Source organism: Fringilla coelebs (assembly GCF_963513975.1).
Source record: "Fringilla coelebs genome assembly, chromosome: 6".
Lineage (NCBI taxonomy): Eukaryota > Metazoa > Chordata > Aves > Passeriformes > Fringillidae > Fringilla > Fringilla coelebs.
Genome location: NC_140034.1, coordinates 33,570,000 through 33,590,946, shown reverse-complemented (window position 1 = coordinate 33,590,946; position 20,947 = coordinate 33,570,000). Strand labels below are relative to the sequence as shown.

The window sequence follows — 20,947 nt, the reverse complement described above, 5'->3', positions numbered from 1 at the left end:
CACTTGGCATAGTAGAACCATCTTTTATTATCCTTTGGGGCTACAGCTGAAAACAAAAAATGCTTTCATTTCACTTTGGCAGCAGCTCTGGTTGTGTGTGCTCTGGCTGCTTCCTTAATTACAGTGGTTGTTGACAACTTCTGATAGAGACCCTCTCTTTGAGCAGTCCCCCCACTCCCCCACTCTTTTTGCAGTCTGAACACATAACAAACTGGGACAACGTTCTGTAAAAATAAGCTCACTGTAACTCAGTGATTCCCATGCCACAGTTATGCTCTCTTCTGTCCTCTCAGTTTGTGCTGCTGCTGTTTATTTCCTCTTTCTGGCTATAAGACGTTTTATTTATTAGTGCTGGATTTCCTGTTGCCTGCAGCTGCCCGTTCTTTACTCTCCCCAGTGCATTTTGCCACGAGAGGCTGTCTGTAGGTTTGTTGTCCCACTGACTGAGGTACTCTCGTCAAGTTTGGTTGGCGGTTGTATTAAACAACACTTGACAAAGAGGGGGCTTCCATGGCAGCCTGGGCATACAAACTATCCTCCCCTCAAATAAACCAAAGGCTGGCATGGTAAGCTCTCAGAGGCAGAGGAGGGGTTCCTTTTTTATGACTTACTGATGCAGAGATGATGCTTTTTCAGATGGCAGGAACACTTCTTGTTTTGCTTGCACACACTGCACCACACAGGGGAAGTCAGCTCTTTGATTGGACATGTCTGCAGCCCTGACTAAAAAGTGGTTAGAGATTTGCAATTATTTATATTTCACACTGTGGGCCACATCATTCTAGAAACATCATGCAGACTTTACACATGTGAGGTTCATGAGTGACTTCCCTGATCTTTTGTGGACATTCAACATTCTTGTAGTAAAGAGAAAAATTGCTTTTACCAAAAGTGAGATCATGAAATGGAAAAAAATGTTTTGCTGCTTTGAACACAATTTCCCTGCTGTAAGGAAGAAGGCAGCAAAAGCTCTTTATGCTCTGGGTATTACCAGCAAGGCCAGCTGGAAAACCTCACTCATCGACACTGGGGAGAAGTGTTTCATCTAAATTCTCTGTTGTCCAATAGCTATCTGGTATTATTTCAAATGGCAGAGGATAAGGTTGAAGCAGCATCTAATGGTAATATTCTCTTGTGTTTTGTGTGTAAGGTGCTGCCCTAATTTTATCATCTTTATTTCTATTTGGAAGGGATTTGATCTGAAAACTGAATAATGAGAGTTAGGGGTGAAGTGAACCCCAAGGCACGGAGGTGTGTTTTACAGTGCAGCCATGGTCCTATCAGGATGTGATTTTTTCAGCTGTTGTTCATGGTGGGCAGTTGCTGGCAGAGAAGCTCTGCAGGTGCAGCACCATTTAGACACTTCTTCCTTTGTGTCAGATGTTCAAGAGCTGCCCATGACCATTAAATAGGGAACAGTTCTCTGACATCTTCCAGGTAAAATGGAAATGGGAGATCCTGAGCATTTGAATTATGAAAGATCCCAGTGTGTTACCTGCAAGCCAGTGTTTTAACCCCAGTGTCCTGGCCACATTCCAGCTCTGCTAATTACATCCTGCCTATGTGAAAATTCCCCTGCATTTGTACACTGCTTTCTTCCTCGCTTGTTTTCAGCAGCTGTGTGGAGTTGCCAGGTGCGGTGAAGCGCTTGCCATGTTCCACCTCAGGCCTGGCTGCCTTTCAGCAGGGAATGAAATGAGCACTGTGCACAGCATTTGCACTGAGCCCGGATCCTCTGCAGGGAAGAGTGCTAGAGAAGCAGTCTACTCAAGGACCAGTGCTGGAGCCTTGTCACAAAAGGTAACAGCGTTAAGAGGCCCAAGGTTCTGGCGCTGGGGTACATCGTAGGGTCACAGGAGAGACAGGAGGACTGATTTTCCTCCCAGCGTCTCTCATCTACATGGGCTGGAATAGCTGGCACATACTGATCTGGTTTTGGTAGCTGACTGACTTCAGGTTTGTTTGCACCGTGTGAGAAGCTCTTAGTCCTGCTTACACTGGTCACTGTCAATATACATCCAGCTTTGCATGTCTGGTTATCTATCAGTGTGAATGAGGGAGGCTAAGGGGAAAATAATTTAAGAGCTTTAAATCTATAGATTTGTTTCCTTGTCTTCCACTTCATCTCATGCACATTGCTTTTTGCTTGGCCCTGTTGGGAACAACTCTCTTCAACTATTACAACCATTAATCCCTCTGGTAAAAATCTCACTCATACCACTGGAGGAGAACTGGCTGATGGATTATCCCTCTCTTCTGAAGAGGTGAAAGAGATGGCTGCAGCTGTAGTTACAGGATGGCAATAATAAGAAGCAGTGAGAAATGCAGGTCACATACAGAAGGATAATGAAGTCGCATCTATTCAATACAGGAGTGACTTATTGGCTCATCTGTCTGATTTTCTTGCCAGCCAAGCTCTCTTGTTGATGATGGCATTTTTACTATAGTTCTGTCTGAATATTATATGGAAGTACATACAAATATGTTTGAGGTTGCTCCCAACAGAACATCAACTCCACTGGCAGCAATGGAGGCAGAATATGCCTAAGGCAGATAGAGCAGTGACTTGATTTTTTTTCCCCACCTCACATCCCTCTTTGATCTTTTCAACATCTTAATTCCATGGGACAGCAGTTGTGAGCAAGGATGAAAACCCAAGGTTGTCTCAAGTTGTGATGCCAGCATGCTTTCACTATAGGGAAATAAAGCAAGTCTTGGAAAGGGAGGGAATGAGTGTTGTTTGTGGTGTAGGAATGTGTGTTGTTTTTGGTGTAAGACAGAAAGCTGGGACTCAAAGACCCAAGTTCTGTTACCACACTGCCCCTGTGACCTCAGCAAAGCACAACTATTTTAGTCTCATTAGCCCTCTCTTTAAACTGTACTTGCTTCATGGGGATGAGAAGAAGGGGATTAACCTTTAATTCACTAATGTTTGTAAAACATTTTAAAACTTGATGGAAATTTCCCAGGTAGTGCAGAGAGCATTGAAAAGCTTATCTCCTTCTCCAACTGCAAATGGCTCTGCAATGTGACAGAAATGAGTGAAAACTTGCATTCTGGTGTTTATAATAATGAAACCCTCTAACTTCCCCTCTCAATCCTTCCATGTTTTTTTTTTTTTAATAGGGAGAGACAGCAATGAGAAATTTTAGTCTAAACAGAGTGCAGTTGCTCCCTGGAGACTTGAATGCATCTCAGTGGAATTTTCCCTGCCTCCAGTCTATTGTACTTCTTAAAGGTCCTGGAAACAGCCATGTGACTGTAAGAGCAAAAAACACTTCTCTGTCTGAGTGCTCTACCAAATATTTACAAGATACTCAGATAAAATGGCTACAAGCAAGTTCAGCAGGGTTTGAGTGGCTGGTAGTGCAGCACTGTCAAGAAGAAAATCTAAATCTTAGTTAAAACAAAATTAAAATTACATGTTACAAAGGTCTCCTCAAAGCACAAAACTAGTAACACTGAAGCTGCAAAATTGCTCTTCTCCAGGGTGAAATGTATTACTTTTAGAAGTAGCTTATTGAAATGCAGTAGCTTCCTTGTTGTGATGGAAACTTCCTTGTTACAGGAGAGCCCAAAGCTGTGTGAGCAGGCGTGCAAACAGAGAGCTGCAGAGATGGCCTCTCCATGCCACGCTGTCGGGTGGCTGGGAGTGATGCCACATCAACTTCCATATCTCTGGCACCGCCAGCCTTACCAGTGTGCAGTACTTTTTAGTGGGGCCACGTGCTTCCAGGAACTCTCTCATCACCCCCAGACTGCCCAGCAAACAGCAGATGGCAACCTGCCCGCCTGGCTGCCCCAGGTGGCCACACTGCAGCTTATTTCCTTGCTGGGTTACCTACAGCCACTTTGGCCGTACTTCTGACCTCTCATATTCCTGTACATTCTCAAAAGGGTGCTCAGGGAGGCTTTGCCTGCGAGGGCAGAGGACAGAACCAGCCTCTCAGGCCAATGGTGACTGCAGCGGCAGCTGGCACTAACTGAACCCATGGCTTTCCTGTAGGCTTGAGAGCCAGGAACAGATCCTGATCACAGCACAGCCAGTGATGCTTTTAGTGGCCTTGAGCAAGTCATACATTCTCTAAGTCTGTAAGATGAGCAAACAGTTCTGTGGTTTGCAGTCATGTTGTGAATACTTCAAAAGTGCTTTGAAGACAGAGAAAGCTGAACAGCTGTAATACACTTCTATCTTCTCACCATTTAGACTGCTACCTGATCTCCTAACATTCTGAACAGTCTGAGCCCAGCTATTTGTAAGTCTTACATCATCTCTGATGATTTCCAAGTGAGTTACAGGAGTAAGTACTTACTGTACTATTGCTTTGTAATTAAGCCACTGAGTGGGCTTATCATTCTCTTAAAAAAAAGAAGTGAACATTTCACAGTGTTTTGGGCTGTGGACACTCCTGTCCTTGGCCATTGGTTCCTCCAAACTGATGAGGCGGTGAGGTGAATTAGGAAGGCACATGTGGCCTACGCTTCTTCAGTATGTTGTTCAGAGGCTTTTATTATTAAGTCACTTAAATTAACCTAAACAAAAGACAGGCTTTTCATAAGTTCAGAGTTAAGTATGGCCCCACATATACAAAGAACAGCACTTGGTTTTAAAGTTAGTCTTTGAAAAGACGAAAGAAGAAAAATGTTCAATCTCTGCTTCACCAGATTTTTGAAAACCAATGTCATCATTCGTTCAAGTCTTTGGGGAGGTTTCAATTGTCCTTTCTATAGATTTGATGTATTTCTTGAAGTCTCACCAGTAGTGCTGGGTAAAGCAGCATCATGTAAAGTATCTTTCAAGGCAGTGTTCCTCACTCGTATGGGCTGCAGGGCAGGATTGGTTCCTTCCCAAACTAAATTAGTTCGATCCTTTTGGTCTGAAACACACAATAAAGACAAGACCCCTCAATCACAATATTTCTGAATGAGATTGCAAAGTTGCCATTTCCTTCAGCAAACAACCACTTGGAAACCCATTTAATACACAAAACAAAATTAAGGAAATAAGTTCACTATGAACTAATGGTACAGATCTGCTGAAAATGGATTGACATGCATGGAATGATCCTCTTTTTTCTGCCTGTCTAGTTATCCTTCTAGTTCCCAGTGTCCAAACTCTCCTCATTCTGGCTGGCAAACTTTCTGATGTGCTCTAGAGCCAAACTTTAGACTGGTCGAGGCCCCTTTACCATTCTTTGCCAGACCTCTCCAAAGGCCAGCATGTATTTGCTGAGAATACTGTACTTGCTAGGGTACTTGCACCACCCTAATTTTCCAATAAAACTGATTTTTGGTAGCCAGTACCTATGAACAGAGAATGGGATGTGCAAGAAGATGGACATTCTCTACTACAGCTCATGTTTGACAGTTCAAACACATTTTCTAGAAGTAAACAGAGGACAGTTTATAGTAATATATTTTCTAACTAACAGCAAATTGTCTTGGATTCAGAGAGAATATTATGGCTCCACTTTATGTGCTTTATTAATACCTAGGCTGAGATCAGAGCCTGCTCCCAACCAGTATAATCTGCTCCTCTTCTAGTCTTAGACCTCTGTCAATGATAGACTGTTAAGTGCTTTGGGATGAAGCTCTCTTTGTAAATAAAAGATATTATATGACTGTGATTAGACACTTTATGTAGAAAACAGACTGTTTTTTGTGAGAGGAAATATTTAAAACCAAAATGAAAGCCTTCCTGAGCAACCTCTAAGGTGACGAACACAAACTGAAGAAACACACACAGTTACCAGGACCAAAATATCCAAGGTACTAAGCATCAGTCAGATCAAGTCACGTCCTCAGGTTTGCTGCTATTAACTGTGTTGCAAGGCATCTCAGGCCTATTCAAATATGTATTTCTTTTCCAGTCTCTGCAGCTGACCCACTGGGGCAAACTCCATCGTAGCACAGAGAGCCCTCAGGTGCCTGAAGGACTCTGCAGAACCGCCAGCTCATACCTGGGCTGATTCCTACTGTGCTGTACCAAACCTTTGAAAAAAGTCAATAAACCTGAACGAAGGAAAGAAAAGGCAGGATATTTCACAGTAACAAGCCATGATTAACAGAGGTGATATTGTAGAAGAAACACAAGGCTTATTACACAGGTTGTCAAAGTAAGCTGTGTCTCATGTTTTCTTCGTGCTCTTTAGCCCTGTTTGTTAACTATATGAAAAAGCAACTACACTAGAGAAGAGTTGCTCCTATAGCTGTCCTGGTATAACCATACTGACAATGATGATAACTCTCATTTCCCATATTCCTCAAGGGAAATATGTTACACTGACAAAAGCGCCTCTAAGACTGTTCAAGATAACTTTGGTATTTACTTCAAGGCACCTACAGCATTACCCAACTGTACTTAATGTTAATATAGAGCTGGCTTTACAACCCAAAAATCTTACAAGAAGTCCTTCTGTGAATTTACTGGGAGAGAATAAGAAGTTGTCTATATTCCATCTAGTTTTGGGAGAGGGTTGACAGGAAATGTATCTGAGAACTTATTTCAATAAAAAGATAGGAAAGAGTAAGCAAGCAATTCTTTCCAAAGAAACAGCTTGTAGTGAGCCTCTGAGAAGTCTATATTCTCATCCTATTACAACAAACAAACAAACAAACAAACAAACAAACCCCCAAGCCCCACTCTCTAAGCAAGGGAACACAAAATACTACCTGTCTTCAAGGAGAATCCAGATATTCCATAGTCATGAGATACCAGGCTTATGAACATTGTCATTCTTAGTGCATAAAAGAGAACGAAAAATAGTTTTGTAGTGTCATATTAGCCAACTACAATTTTGAGCTTTAGATTGCCCAGTAAATGTGCATTTTCAATATGCTGTCTCTTTTTGCTTACTTGTTTGTTTCTGTTAAACCACGATGTTTAAAACAAATCACAGGAATCTTGGAAGTCTGTTTAACACCACTGCTTTTTGAACAGCATCACTCAGGAATTCCAGGCCAAATGAGTCTCAGGTTTTGTAAAGTGGGTGACCATAATTTTTAACTACAACAATACCATAGCTTTTCTTCTGGTTTTCAGTAAGGTCCATTTTCTACCTAACAGGGTTTGTATAAGAAGCTATCTATGATACCACCCATCCATAATCACAAATTATAAAACATAACACAGGGTTTTTTCTGGAATAGCTGCTGGTTATTAACAGGTGCTGAACAGTTCCCATTGATTTTGTGTGGAATAGCAATCCCCAGTTGTATCTGCACCTGAAGCAGACCTTTGTGCTACATAAAACTGCTTAGATTTCTATACAGGCTCTGATTGATCTTTTGTTATCTTCTCCAAGTGATTCAACTTGGAGAACTGGCCTGATTATATCATTATAAGCAAGGACATGTAACCCTTTCATGAGGCTAGAAGCCATTGCAAAGTTATTTGTACTGAATGTATGCAAATCAGCTTGTTTGAGGTAGTCTGGGGGAAGTCTGGGGGGATTTCCCTGCTTTATGTAATCTTTGTTGCTTCTTAGCTTCCTCTATTCACATAGCCAGGAGACATAGCCTTGACACTGCTTGGTAGTTTCTCAAACTCAATCTGAAAGCAAACGTAATGTGCTCAGTGACCTACAGCAGTCCTGTGGCTTTCAGTAAATCCTCAGATGCTGCTGCAGTGACATCTGGAATGAAGGAGGCCTGAAGGAGCAGTAGGGGAATAACGTTACAGACTTTATTTGCTGGCATACTTTGACAATGGTCAGCAGCCAGGAGGATCTGTGTGCTATCCCTCAGCTCTAACTCTGGCCTAGCCAGAGCCCTGATTTCTCAACTCTCAATCCACACAGAGTGATGTACCTCATATGTGGTGAGCACTGTCAGTTTGCTCTCCAGAGTGTGGGGCACTTACGAGGCCCCTGCACACCAGACTGCAAGCACACAGAACTGGCTGCCCTCACCTCCCCATGTGGAGGTGAGGAACAACACTCACCATACCATCTGCTCAGGTGTCTCCAGTCCATTCACTGAAATGACAGGCTGGACAGGTAGAAGCTTCAAGGCAAGTAAGAGAAACCCTCTATCTTTTAGCAGCCCACAGAGAGTTCTGACACCCAGGTAAGCCCGCTCAGGGCTCTGTTGAGTATCACTCCCCACAATGTATCACGCTGTATACACTGTGGTGTTATGATTCCAAACTGGAAGATTTATAATTCAGCAACTATTCAGATTCTGAGAAATACACTTACTGAAAACCACCAAGCTAAGGGAAATACGACAGGTGAAGTAAGCCTGGTGGCACTGTGGAGGAAGGAAATCTCTCTGCAGTGTGCTGATAAGAGTGTGCTTCATATATACACCGTTCAATCTGCACAATCTGCAACTGGGAAAACACAGGCTAGCTGAAGGAAATTCAGCTTGGGCCCTAGGGACTGAATTAGTCTGTTAAAATGCTTTGTTGGTTTTATTTATCACTACTTAATTAGGATGCTTGACCAACACACTGGAAAGATAGCAACTGTTAAATATTCAACAAGCTGACCTTTCAGTTACAATATTGCAATTCTGAATAAAGTTCATGGAAAGTTTGTCCTTCCTAGGTACTCCAACAAAGCCAAAGGGAACTAGACTGGGCCAAAAAAATAAAAAAGTAAGAAAAAAGTAGGGCAGTACTGTGGAGACCTGCTTAAAAATCCAAGTCTTGCTATGGGCTCATTGAATGATCTCAGACAAGTTGTTTCCTGCCCTGTGCTTCAATTTTCTCCATCTGTAAAAAGAGTACAACAATGTTGATCTTCCTTGGAAATCGCTGAGATGAATGGCTAAAAGCAGTAATATATTATTAATTACTTATTATTTCTGAGGAAGAAAAAGCAAAGAGAAGAAGTCATCAATCGTTCAGGATTTTCTCAATCCTCATAAAAAAAAAAAAAAAGCACAACAGAATGTGAATTTCACACAACAGAAACTTTTGGCAAATTACCTTTAGGAAGAAATAATGGGTACACAATTAAAAGAAAGTTTAAAGTGAGCAGACACTCAGGAAAACGCTCCAGATGGTGAAATGAGTTAGGCTGCAGAGCAGGCTCCCACAGGAAGAGATGAAACCCCCATTGTTTGAGACATGTGAAACTGAATTCCTCAAAGTGCTGGTATATACAATACAAGGAATATTTTACACTGTCTCAAAGTACAGTGGCACTGTGATGACCTGAGAGAACTGCACCTTCCATTTCTTCAATTTTAAGAGAGAAATAACTCTCTCTGACTCTGGAGAGCTGTAGACTCATTCATCAATATAGTACCTGAGGAACATCTGCTGGGGAGTAACTACCCTGTGTTTTTGCAGGAGATGGATTCATCAGCATTCTAATTCTGATGTTTGAACTTTGTATGTCGAAGAGGGGAAAGAAAGCCCCCCATTCTCTGGGAATTACAGTGTGTATCCTACTATTTATTTCCTTTATTACAATCTAAAGAGAAACTGGGTGGCTTGATTTTTACAGGCAGTGGTTTGCAGAAGAAATACCATTATTTTAATGGGAACCAAATGAGCAATCATTACATAAATGGCATTATGAGACAGGGAACTAATGCTGAAATGTTAAATGCTTGGGTGAAACTCATCAAGATGGGAACTGACAGCAGCGTGCTGGAACACTGGGGTTTCTCCACACTTAAGATACTACTGCAAACATTCCCCAGTGCTGTTAATGCTAGTTTAGCTCCTCTGGAGGTAGCTCTGGAGGGCATCTGGCTGCTTCTGTTGTTACTGGCTTAAAATTTTAAGACCATCTCTGAAATCCAAATTCAGAGCTTTGGGCCAGTTTTATTGATAGAATTTGATTAGCAGTTTGGAGCAGGTAGAGCAAGAAAACTTTTTAAAAGGAGCTGGAATTAGGGTTTTAATTTCTTCATTTCCTCTTGGTCTCATACCTGCTGGTACACAAAAACATGCTGTGAATTGATTCAATTGGCAGACGAGCACTAGTGATCCTGTTTTACTCTATTCACTTGGGCAGGACAGCCATGGAGTGCTCCTGATCCCTTCTCAGCTCCTTGGGCAGAAGAGCTGGTGCCAGGAGCAGCAGGATGTGCAACCCAGCATGCCTTGCCTGCTGCCTCCACCGAGGAGGGCTGGCACTGCCTGCACTTCCCCCCCGCCCCGTTCCTGGCCAGAGACTCAGCAATTTCCTCAGGAATGAATCACGAACAAAAACCAAACAACAGCTATTTAAGAAGGTTTCGTCTCCCTCTGGAACTGTCCTGAGCAGTATCATATTCCTGACAGTTTATTCTTCAAGAATTTAGTCATCTAAGGTTACAGTGACTCATGTGATGAACCTTCTGCCCGTTTCCTGGAAAGAGTCTTGCATGGTTCTCTACACCTCCTGCCATTTTCCTTCAGGGTCTCAGTTCTCACTTCATTTTCATATAGTTTAGCTTTCCTTCAATTTTGGGGTAGAGGAAGAAGGCAAAAATATCTTGAGTGTAGTCAAATTTACAATGTAACCAGAGAGCAGTGTGGTGAAAGAAACATTTGGAAAATAAAGATGGATACTGAACCAGAGAATCTCTTTTGGAAGTAGTTGCCTCATGGGCTGAAATCTGGTTAAAAGAAAAGGAGCTGCTCTATAAAGGGCTGTGTGGTCCAATATGATTATGAATTTACCAGGGCTGTACCCTGTAAAATGAGAATGATAAAGATTTGAGGGCTCTCTCAATCATTGCTTGGGTAGGTGTGACTCAGCCTGGGCAAATCCCACTGATGACAAGCACCCTGACACAAAATATTGAATGAATCGTGCTGGATGGGTACCAAAGTAACCATTTTACATACTTGGGCCAATCTGAAAGAGACTTCTGTGCAGAAAACAACTGCTTCCTTTCCCCGATGGAAGTTCAAAAGCTGCTCACAAACAGCTTGAAGGATATTTCAGCAAACTCTGAACTAAGTGGGGCTGTGCTATGCCTACAGCAGACAGCTGCCTGGACATCAGCAATGCCCAGACCATCCCTTATAACCCACACAGAACTGATACTGATGCATGTTTAGATCACAGCTAAAGCAGGGAGTGGGGGTTTAGTGTTCTTGCTAAAATATCCAGAAACACGTGAGACTGTGAGCGCATCAACTTCATTTCCAAAGTGTGAAACAGCTCAGCAGCAGTCCCAGTGCACATGACAGATAACTCCTTCTACACCTGAGTGGACAGAGAAAGCATCCTGTCTTACACTAACTTGCAGCAGAGATAGTTAAGGAATTTGCAGATCTGACAGGACCAACATGTCCAGTGTTCTTACAGGATGATTCCTGTAAGTTTTACCAGTGTAGCTGGCACGTATACTGGTGTGTGTATGTATATGTATGTACATACACACACACACATGTCAGTACATATACAGTGTATATGTATGCATCAGAAGTCTGTTCTGTCTGAAGGGATATAGTGCCAGGCCAAAGCTGGCCTGACATTCTTCTTTTTTTAAAAAAAAGTAAAGTTCTACAAGCCCTGATTCCAACAGAAATGTTTCCATGATTTATTTTAAGAAGAGAACATTCCCCTGCAGTGCTCACCGCAACCCAAACATTGCAGCACTGTGCAAGAGCATGAGAATCAGAGAGGAAACTTAAGAATCTTTTTTCACTGCTTCAGAAGAGAAATAAAAAGAAGAGTAAACAAACAGGAAAAGCAGTGAAAAATAAATTTTATTTTAGTGGTGGCTGTAGCATTATCTGCAATATAGCTAAGGAGAGTAGACTTGAAGAGTGCAAGCATTTCTATTGATTTCTGCAAGACGTGACTAAGTGTGTGATGGGCACTTGTGGGAGCCATCTACACTGTAAAAGAGATTTCTTTTTCTTTGGTTCACCCTTCCTTCTCCTCACACCTTACCTTTCACATCTGAGAAACTGAACAGTAGACTAGAAGAAATTGCCTTACTGTTTTCAAACCTAGAAAATAATTTGAAGCAGGGGCAAGCTATGCAGCGAACAAATTCCTCATTGGTGGGAGAGCACTTAGATCTTGAAAGTAATGGGAAGAGTCCTTCCTCTAAATATCTGGAGCCCTCTATTGTACAGAGAGGCACCAGCCCTCAGTGCTACTGTTTGTTTCTTTGCTCAAATTTGCAAAAATGAAACAACCAGCAAGCCTTAGAAGGAAAAGAAGGGGCATATGTTAAGAGAAAGAACTAATAAGCAAGCACAAGTTCCTGACATAACTACTGGCTGCAAGCACACACACATACAGACATGCACACACAGCACACAGTGCCTCAGTCTGAAAGTCTGTGTACTGAAGACAGAGAAAAAAAGTGAGTGAAGCCTGCTCGAAAGGAACCATGAAGACTGATCTTGTGGCAGATTAGTGATTTCACCAGAAAGTTTTTTGGAAGCCGTAAACAGGAAATGGTTAAGTAAAAGCAGGTGGAGCATGCTGATTGCAGGAACAATGCAGGAAATTGCTGAGTGTCTGAATGGATACAAAAAAACTGCTCTTTTGCTCAGACCTTGGCAGTCACTGTAGGCCCACTCCACCTTCTCCTGGTCCTCCCTCTCTACCTTTATCTTCCCAAGATACAGTCTCATAGTCTGCAAACACCTTTTGCTTGAGTAATCTGCTCTCCTTGAAATTTGGAACCAGTTCAGGAGAGTTGGGAGGTTCTGTTTGGAAGGCAAGAAACAAGGACTCACTTAGTTCAAGAGACTGAGTCAGAAGTGCCCAGCAGGACCCACTGCCTGCCAAGAGTTTCAGGTCTGAGGACCCAGAACAGTATCTCTGGCTATTGCCCCAAGTGCCGAATTCCCGAGCGTATTTAGTAGAGCAGTCAAGCAGAGAAACATTACTCCTATGGCCCCTTCCATTCAAGGGGGCTCCCAAAGCCCTAAGCTGTAGGGATCATTCTCCATCTCCACTGAATCACAGTCCCTTCTGGGACAGAGCACTGCAGCTGTTTAACAGCTCAGAGCAGCAGCACACTAGCAGATGGAAAAGAAAGTGAAATGTGCAAGAGGCATTTTTTCCATGTTCCTTCTAACCTTCCCTCTCTCCTCCTTGTCCACAGCCATTTGTGCCAATTCCAGACTACTCCAGATATGTCACCCGTCTGCAGAGGCTTGGCTCTGGAGATAGGGGTTTGCTTGCCAACGTGCAGCCTTCCCAGTGCTTTCAGACCCAAGGGTCAAGTTCCTGCTGCCACACTCTCATCCCTGGCTGTGCTGCCAGATGTGCTGCAGGATGAAGGGCAGACATGCTGCCCTTCAAATTCTGCTTTCTTCTAGATAAGTATGGTGTTGATATAAAATTGCTTAACATAGACAGGACACTCTTTCCTTCAAAGTATACTAAAAGTCACATTAGTGCTGTGAGAAAAGTTAAGAAGTACATGGATTAGTTTTAATAATTTTGACCTTGTCTACATCTTAAGTATTGGATGGTAAAGCTCTGTTGGCAAACTCTCTCTTAGATATTTCTCCTCCTCTCCTACACATACGAAAAAATCTGTTTCTTCTTATATTCTGAGTAAAGAATGGCAAATGAGCAACCATGGAGTTAGAACTGCACAAACAAAAAGATTTTTCTGGCAGAGAAATCTTGCAAGGAAATCCTGCTCCTTTTTGACATTGTTATTTGGCAAAATTTACCAGGTGTTACTGGGAGTTCAAACTTTTACTGCCATTTCTGTATCTTTTAAAACAGAGAGTTACTCTATACAACCTAATACTTTTTAAGTTCAAACTCCTAAATCCTAGTCTAGACAGGGCCTTGGGGAGTAAGGTTTAAACACACCCTGAGCAATCTCCCATGTCCCACACTTCTGCCCAGGCCATACCTTCCTGGGAATGTCCTGAGAAAAGCTGTGATCAGAAACCAGCACTCCATACTGCTGCCCCCATGGGAGGAAAGAAGTGGCACTGCCAAGGAAAGGTTGGTGTGACACCTTCTGCAAGTGCCACCACACTTGTCTAAGATGCCATGGGACATAAGTGGACAGAGAGGATGTGTGCTATCAGCTTTAGGTGGATGGCAGGCCAACTTCAGGTAGTTACACCTTGGCACTGACTTCCAGGAGAAAACAGTCTGTGATTCATACAAATCTAAGAAACTGAGAGAAAATAATTGGAATGGGATGAACAAAAATAAACAGGTGCCTCTTTCCTGCTCCTTTCACAGTTTCAGCTTTCCTGCACCCTTAGTCACATTTTTTTTTGCACTTAAGTTGTTGAGAAAAATAGCAGGAATGAGGTTCCTGGTATAATTACAGTTTGCTGAGAAAATCACAGCCCACAGCAGTGATTCCTTTAGTGCTAGGGACAGATGTTGCTGAAGTCTAATCACAGGCTTCCCACTAACCAGGCCCTGAGTCTAATCTGTCATCAGCGGAGAGGCCGCTGGCTCCCGCCATGCGTGTGAACCCAAGCTGCTGAGCTTGATCCTCTCTCCTCAGGCGGAGCCAGGCAGTGCCAGAAGGAGGGTATGTTTCCATTCACTCCCTGCCCTCACTTACAGCGATACCACAACTTCAATGTGCTGCTTATCTCTCCTCCCGGCCTAGTATCAAAGCCTTGCTGGAAAGGGCTCAAGTGGTTGTTTTCAACTTACAGTGTGTAGTGACTGCAGTTCAAAAATACAATTTGAGATAAGTTGAAGGAGAGGCTTAGTAAGAATGGCCTGTAGCTAATTTGTCCTTCCAAAATGTATGATATTTTCTGCCACCTAAGAGGACAAGGCTGCGCTCAGTGATGGGTCACATAACCTCCAGATGTTAATAACAACAAGACCCAAAAGTGCATGAGTGCTGATGAGTACAGAAATAGGAGGAAGAGAGCAAAGCAGATCTGGGCATATTGAAAAAGGTCAGGAAAAAGCATACATGCAAGAGGGGATTGAACATATCTCTCCTACGTGTTTCAGGCAGATGACATTGCCACTAAGTGTTTTGTATCTGACATTCAAAGACAGTTGGGCCACTAAGAGCACCAGGCCACATCCTTAAACTTCTCTGTCCTGATGAAAGAATCTCAAAAATCAAGAGACCCCATCAGTTCAGAAGTGCCCCTGTGCAGGCAAAAGTTACTGTGGTAGTAGATGAATGTCTTTAGATTGGATTCTGGTCATGGAAGGAAACTGGCTCAAGGAGTCTATTTCAAAGGCACATTACTGCAGCATACAGAACCAGTGAGAACTGGGGAGGTCCTTAAGCTGGTAAGGACTTTCAGCGTCTGCAAAGTTAACAAGTGCCCTGAAGTAACAGGGGAGATGGTCGGTGGGGAGGCATAGATTAAACAGTTGTGTTTTGTATAAGGAGCTCTTAAGCAAGGCATAGGGGAACTGAGTTGGTCATCATTTCTGGTCAGAAGCAAAAGTGTATTAAACAAGCTGACTTTCTGAAACAGACTGTGGCCAACTCAATTTCTTTGTGTTTAGCTTTTTCTGAATCTGCACACGGTAGCTGGGCACACACTATAATAATACTCACCAGATCTCTGCAGTAAAGGTGTGCAGGGCAGCATCTCAGCCACTGACAGATGGAGGGAAAAAAGTGTAGCATCATGTGTCAGAGAGGGGGAAGAAGTGACTCACACGGGAAGAAAAACAAAGCAAAGATGAACATAGAGCATAAGAGAATTGGCAGACTTTTGGCTGTAAATCAGTTTTCTTGCACTCAGAAGGGTGGGCATTATGGTGAGAGAAGCTGTACTTGACAGTAATGGAAGTTCAAGGAAGTTTGATTAAGATTAAATGGCAGTCACATGCCAACTCAGAAAAGAGGCTTTAAGACTAAAATCAAAGACCGGAAGTGACTAAGTAGGTCAGAAGCTGTGGGTAGTGAGCTGCACAGATTAAGTGGGACTTGGAGCAACTGAGTTAGCTCCCTAAGTGATAACAACACAATGTCATTAAGTTTAACAAATCTGATTCTGAGATCACCTTCAAGGCCTTGATAGCAAATCAGAGATTGCTGAGTCCTAGCTGTATCTACATCAGAGCAAATGCTGTATGTGCTTTTAACAAGAGATCTGTTTTACAGTCACTTTTTGACCCTGCCAAGCTTCCTGTAAATAGAGTGCTGTTTTGTCTGAACAGGATTTCTTCTTGAGGAGCTGAGAAAAATGAACTGACTAATAGAAACCGTGAGACCGAGAAGGGCTGCTACTGCAGGTTGAAAAGACAGATGCAATGGAGAAACTTCTTTCAACTCCTCAATTCAGCAAGTCTTTGATTCGAGAGCTTTGTTCACATCCAGGGCAGCCGGAAGAGAACAGTCACCTTGTATTTTTGTACCTGATGAGAAAACTCCAGATTGTATGTGTGCATTGGGACAATTCAATGTGTGTCTATTCCAACTTCAAAGAGGCTTTCAGTGCTCTTTGAGATGTAGGGTGTGAGGAAGGGTGAGAACTGCTAATGCTAGCCCCATCCTCATTAAATCTTTGCCCTCTCCGGAGCAAGCATGCAAGTGGAGAGAATAGATGATATGCATGAGCAACTGAGCATCTGTGATCTCATGACCTTTGACTGTTGTATTATGGGAAATGTATTCTCTGGTTGCTATGCTTTTCTAATTCATTTGTATTTTCCTTCAATGACTCCCTTGTATTTTCTTTGGTGCTCCTGCGTAACGGTTTCAAGGAACCACAGATATCTCTAAGTTAAGCATGCATACAATAGCTTTAATTAAATGTTTGTAGGTATCCCACAGTAAAGCAGGGGAAAGGGAAAGCAAACAGTTCTGTACTTACTTGTACCTATCCCTTCTGAGTCCTGGCTTGGGTGGAGGCATCAGCACCATTGCCATTTAAGCCTATTTCCAAGCTATTGTGAAATGAAGGGTATCAGGTCCTGCTGCTCTGCATGCAAGCACTTCAGGCATTTCGCTCTTATAAAAAAACTAGAGGTCACCTGTGAAAGGTACAATGCTAAGATATTTGAGACTAGGCTAGTGGAAATAAAAAATAAACTAAGGGAGACACTTCTTTGCTCCACTAACAAAAATTGATGACTAAGATTAAAAATATCCTTAACCATTCCTTAAAATACACTAAGATGCTATTGTAAGAGTAGTATAAAAGCAAAGATTTTGGTCTTCTTCGATATTCTGATATTAATATTTTCTGTTCTCTGTGTCATTAGCACAATCCCACTCTTGATGCCACCCTCTAGAATGAAATAATTATTGTTATTGTTATTATTTTATATGGGAATCTTCGTTTCTTTAATAAGCAGTTAACTACATTTTTCTTATGTATAGAAGAAAGCTGTGAAGAAATTTGTTTCCATTTCAGGCATTTAAAATAAATATATATGAGGCAAATGAAATTTGGAAGGGGAACTTTCATCATGCAAAGATGGAGGAATAAGAGATATAAGACACAGGATAAAAAGGTTATTAGTTCTTTGAGTCACACACAACACAATTTCACCGCACATAAAGTGTTTAGAGGAAGACTTTCTCTTGTATGATATGGAATAGTTAGCAGTATCTGCAAAGATAACTAAAGAAGTCTAACACTAACAATTATTGCTAATATTCAATACTAGTATAAAGTACTTGTCTTGAGTTTTCAATGACTGATGTCACTATTATTTCAGAGTTGATACCAACTAATTTAATACCACTTTGGAAGAGCTGTATGTATTTTATTGCAAATCCATCCACTGCTTTTTAGTGGCTCCCAGAGACAACATACATCAGAAAATTCAAGAATAATTGCAAGGCTAGAAAGAAAAAATAAAGGCCAGTTTGATGGAGAATAAAGAACCCATGCTTCTAACACTGATTTTGGTTATTTCCCCACACTGAGACCAGAGGCACTGCCAGTTTTTGCAGTCTGAAATGCTGGATTTGGGCAGAAGTTGAGCAGAGCAGAGGCTGGGTTAGGTTTGCTGGAGCTAGGGCAGCGGTGACTTTTTAGGAGGGAACAGAAAGCATGGGTTGTTTCCCTCACGTAGCAAGGCACAAACAACAACAGGGTTATCTGAGAAGATTGAGAACTGCTGACATTAGAAACAGGAACTGGCATCTGCAAAGTTGAGTAGGAGTGGGATGAAAGCAGTCTTACAGAGCAAAGGAGGAAATGAGAAGGCCAGGGAAGATCTAAAATTGTGACCAGCTAACAAATGCTGACAAATACTTGTTTCCTCAAGGGGTATGATCCTGAGCACATTCAGGCCAACTTGAAGATTCCTACCAGGGTTTTTGAGCTACTATTAGTGAAGATTTCTACTCTTTGCCCCTCTCTTTAGCTGTAGTCTGTTTCCACTGCATCTTCAGAAAATGCCTCAAAAATACACCTAATTTTGATGATGGCTGACAGTAAAAAAGGTTTATCCTTAAAGCTGTGTGAAGAAAGATCTACACTTCCCCCTCCTTCATCTCTGCCACATTAGTCTGATGCCTTTATTCCAGCCTGTCGGTTTGGATTGCCAGTGACCTGTAGCAAGGATGCAGGGCAGTGGTGCACAGGAGGCACACAGCCTGGCCTTTTTTGGGTTTCCTATTCTGATAATGGGGGGGGGGGTTGATTTTTGTTGTTTGGTATTCTGAATTATTTACTCAAGCTGTCCTGAGCACTCTAGTCCATGTAAAACAAGACCTGGCAGGTTCTCAGGTTTATTAGCTCCAGTGCTCCATCAGCTTAATTTTTATTCATTGCCTTAGACTTTTCTGTATGTCACATATGTTTTGCTTAGTACTGTTTATATCTCACCTGTCAGTCTTCACTGTGGCTTCTCTGTTTCCTACTACATTGCAGCTGTGAAACTCTCACATCAAAACCCAAGTTACTCTTTTGTTTTCCATCCTATCAGGTACTCCAAGGACTGCTTCTGCCCTTCTCCTCTAGTAGTAACAGGCTTATCTACACCACCAAGGCTAAGGCCAGGAAAATCGATGCCTGATTTTCTCCCAGGGCTGAATTTTTATGGACAGTAATTAGTTACTGTTTTCACCACACAGGTCTCAAAAATGCCCACACTAATTAAGGCCCATAGGGATATTGGTGCAGTAATCTTGGGCAACTGTAAGTACATTTAGGCTTCTCTGGTTCTTCAGGTTTCATTTCCTGTTAGAAAGCTGAATCTACGTTAATTCACCAAATACATTAAAAACTTGAAGTTAAAGATCAAAGTTCAGTGCAATCCTTCTACTCTGTGATCTAAGCAGCGCAGTTTACTGACAAATGCTTCCCCAAATTATTTGTGATAAGGAGAGGGAATTGAAAGAGAAGAAAATAGTGATTGGTGATTTCTTTACAACTTCTTTTTATTAGCTTGTTCTAAAAGTAGTTTGGTTCCCCTCAACACACAAAAAAGTTCCTATTCCTGACATAAAAGCAGTTGCAAATGATTTAGCAGAGCTTTCTGTACACTCTGAATGCAGTGCTCACACTACCTGTCACCCCATCAACACCCCAAACAGACTGGGAAAGAAGAAGAAAGGTTGTAAAATGAGTATAAATACTCTGCATGGAGCCAGTAAGACAGCAAAGTCACAATGTTGGAAAGGAGAATGTCAAAAGTTAATCCCAGGTGTAATACCTCAGAAGTCAGATGCACGTTGTGAGAGATGATATTCAGTTAATATTTATGTTTAGTTTTCACTCTGTGAACTTTAAGGCAGACCTTAGCCAGTGAAAGCTGAATTCTCTGTAGATGCCTTACTCTACCTCTAGTTGTGTTTCCAAGTTTCTTATTCAATAGCACATTTTTTCCCTTGTTTTCAAATGCTTGCTGGAGTCTTAAGACATTTTAAACCTAACAATAAAACACCTGCATTTTATTAAGACTTGAGACTTGAGTTCCACCTCCCTCAATTTTACTGAAATGTTTCCATTAGTCAGGTTAACCCTTTCATAGCCAGTTTTGCTGTCAAAATGAAGCTACGTGTCTGCTACATATAGCCAAATTCCACACTCCTATACTGTATTTGGAAGAAAAGAAAAACAGCCCTGAGACACACCCAGAGAGATCCTGTGCTGACTGGAAAAGGGTGCAGAATCACAGCTGCAGAGGCTATACTCTCCATAGAAGCACAACAGCACTGGAATGACATGTCTGCTGGTAAAACTTAAAACTTAAATGTTCTTACCAACCATTTTTGTCGCAAGAAATTTTTGAATTGTGTCATAAAAACTTCATTCAACTAAATGGGAAAGCTTACTATTCTGTGTCCCTTCCCTTTTGTCATTCCAATGTCTTAAATAAGAAACAGAGCAGCACTATACAGTGATTTTTGTGCCTGTATGTCCAATAATGTTATTATTCCTATATTCAATTAGAAAAATGGCAGCATGTGAAGTAATTGCCCAAAGTCATGCAGCAGTTTAGCAAAAGAGCTGATAAATTCAATTGTCAATGCACTAAGCAACTGCGTTGTTACCCAATTAATTTAACTTTCTGATAAGCAGTTATTTCGAAGTCCACACACATCACAGAAGCACTGCACTGCAAAGAGCATCAACTGCTGGCCATTTTACCAAATATGATCAGTTCTCTGAAGACAGGACAGAGAGTAAATTAATGCAACTAGACAGGGACTGAGTATCTGTACATCATGAGTTCTGATTCCATTCTGTTGCTATTTACGTGTTTATGGGCATGTAACTTTAGTTCTTTATGACTCAGCTTCCAATCTATGCAAGAGGGAGAGTAATTCTTCACAGCCAGCAGGTGAATCAAGAGGTCATAGACTTCTGAGATGATTCTGAGTCAGTCATTCATCTTAGGACTTAAGCGGCACACCTATACAGGGCTAATTGGACTAATATGCATCAGACCTGCATGGAGATCACAGATTCAAAGGTGTGGAGATACTCAAATACCATGGCCACAGAGCCATACAAATTCCTAGGATAACCAGGTAAGTAAAGAGAAAATTAGTTGCTACCCTGTATATTTACCAGTAAAATTCATTAAATTGGTAGTTATTATTTACACTGTCTGATGTATTAGATACTGTTCTGATTTATACCAATACATCTCTACAATACTGA

The 20,947-nt window shown here is 41.9% G+C and overlaps 1 protein-coding gene across 1 annotated transcript in view; it reads right to left on the bottom strand.

Annotated features, from left to right (window-relative positions):
* RAD51B (RAD51 paralog B) overlaps window positions 1-20,947 on the bottom strand; it is a 390,784-nt gene that overhangs the window by 23,677 nt on the left and 346,160 nt on the right. The window contains 1 exon segment of the mRNA XM_084207485.1: window positions 4,758-4,877. Coding sequence (XP_084063611.1) covers window positions 4,758-4,877 — 120 coding nt within the window.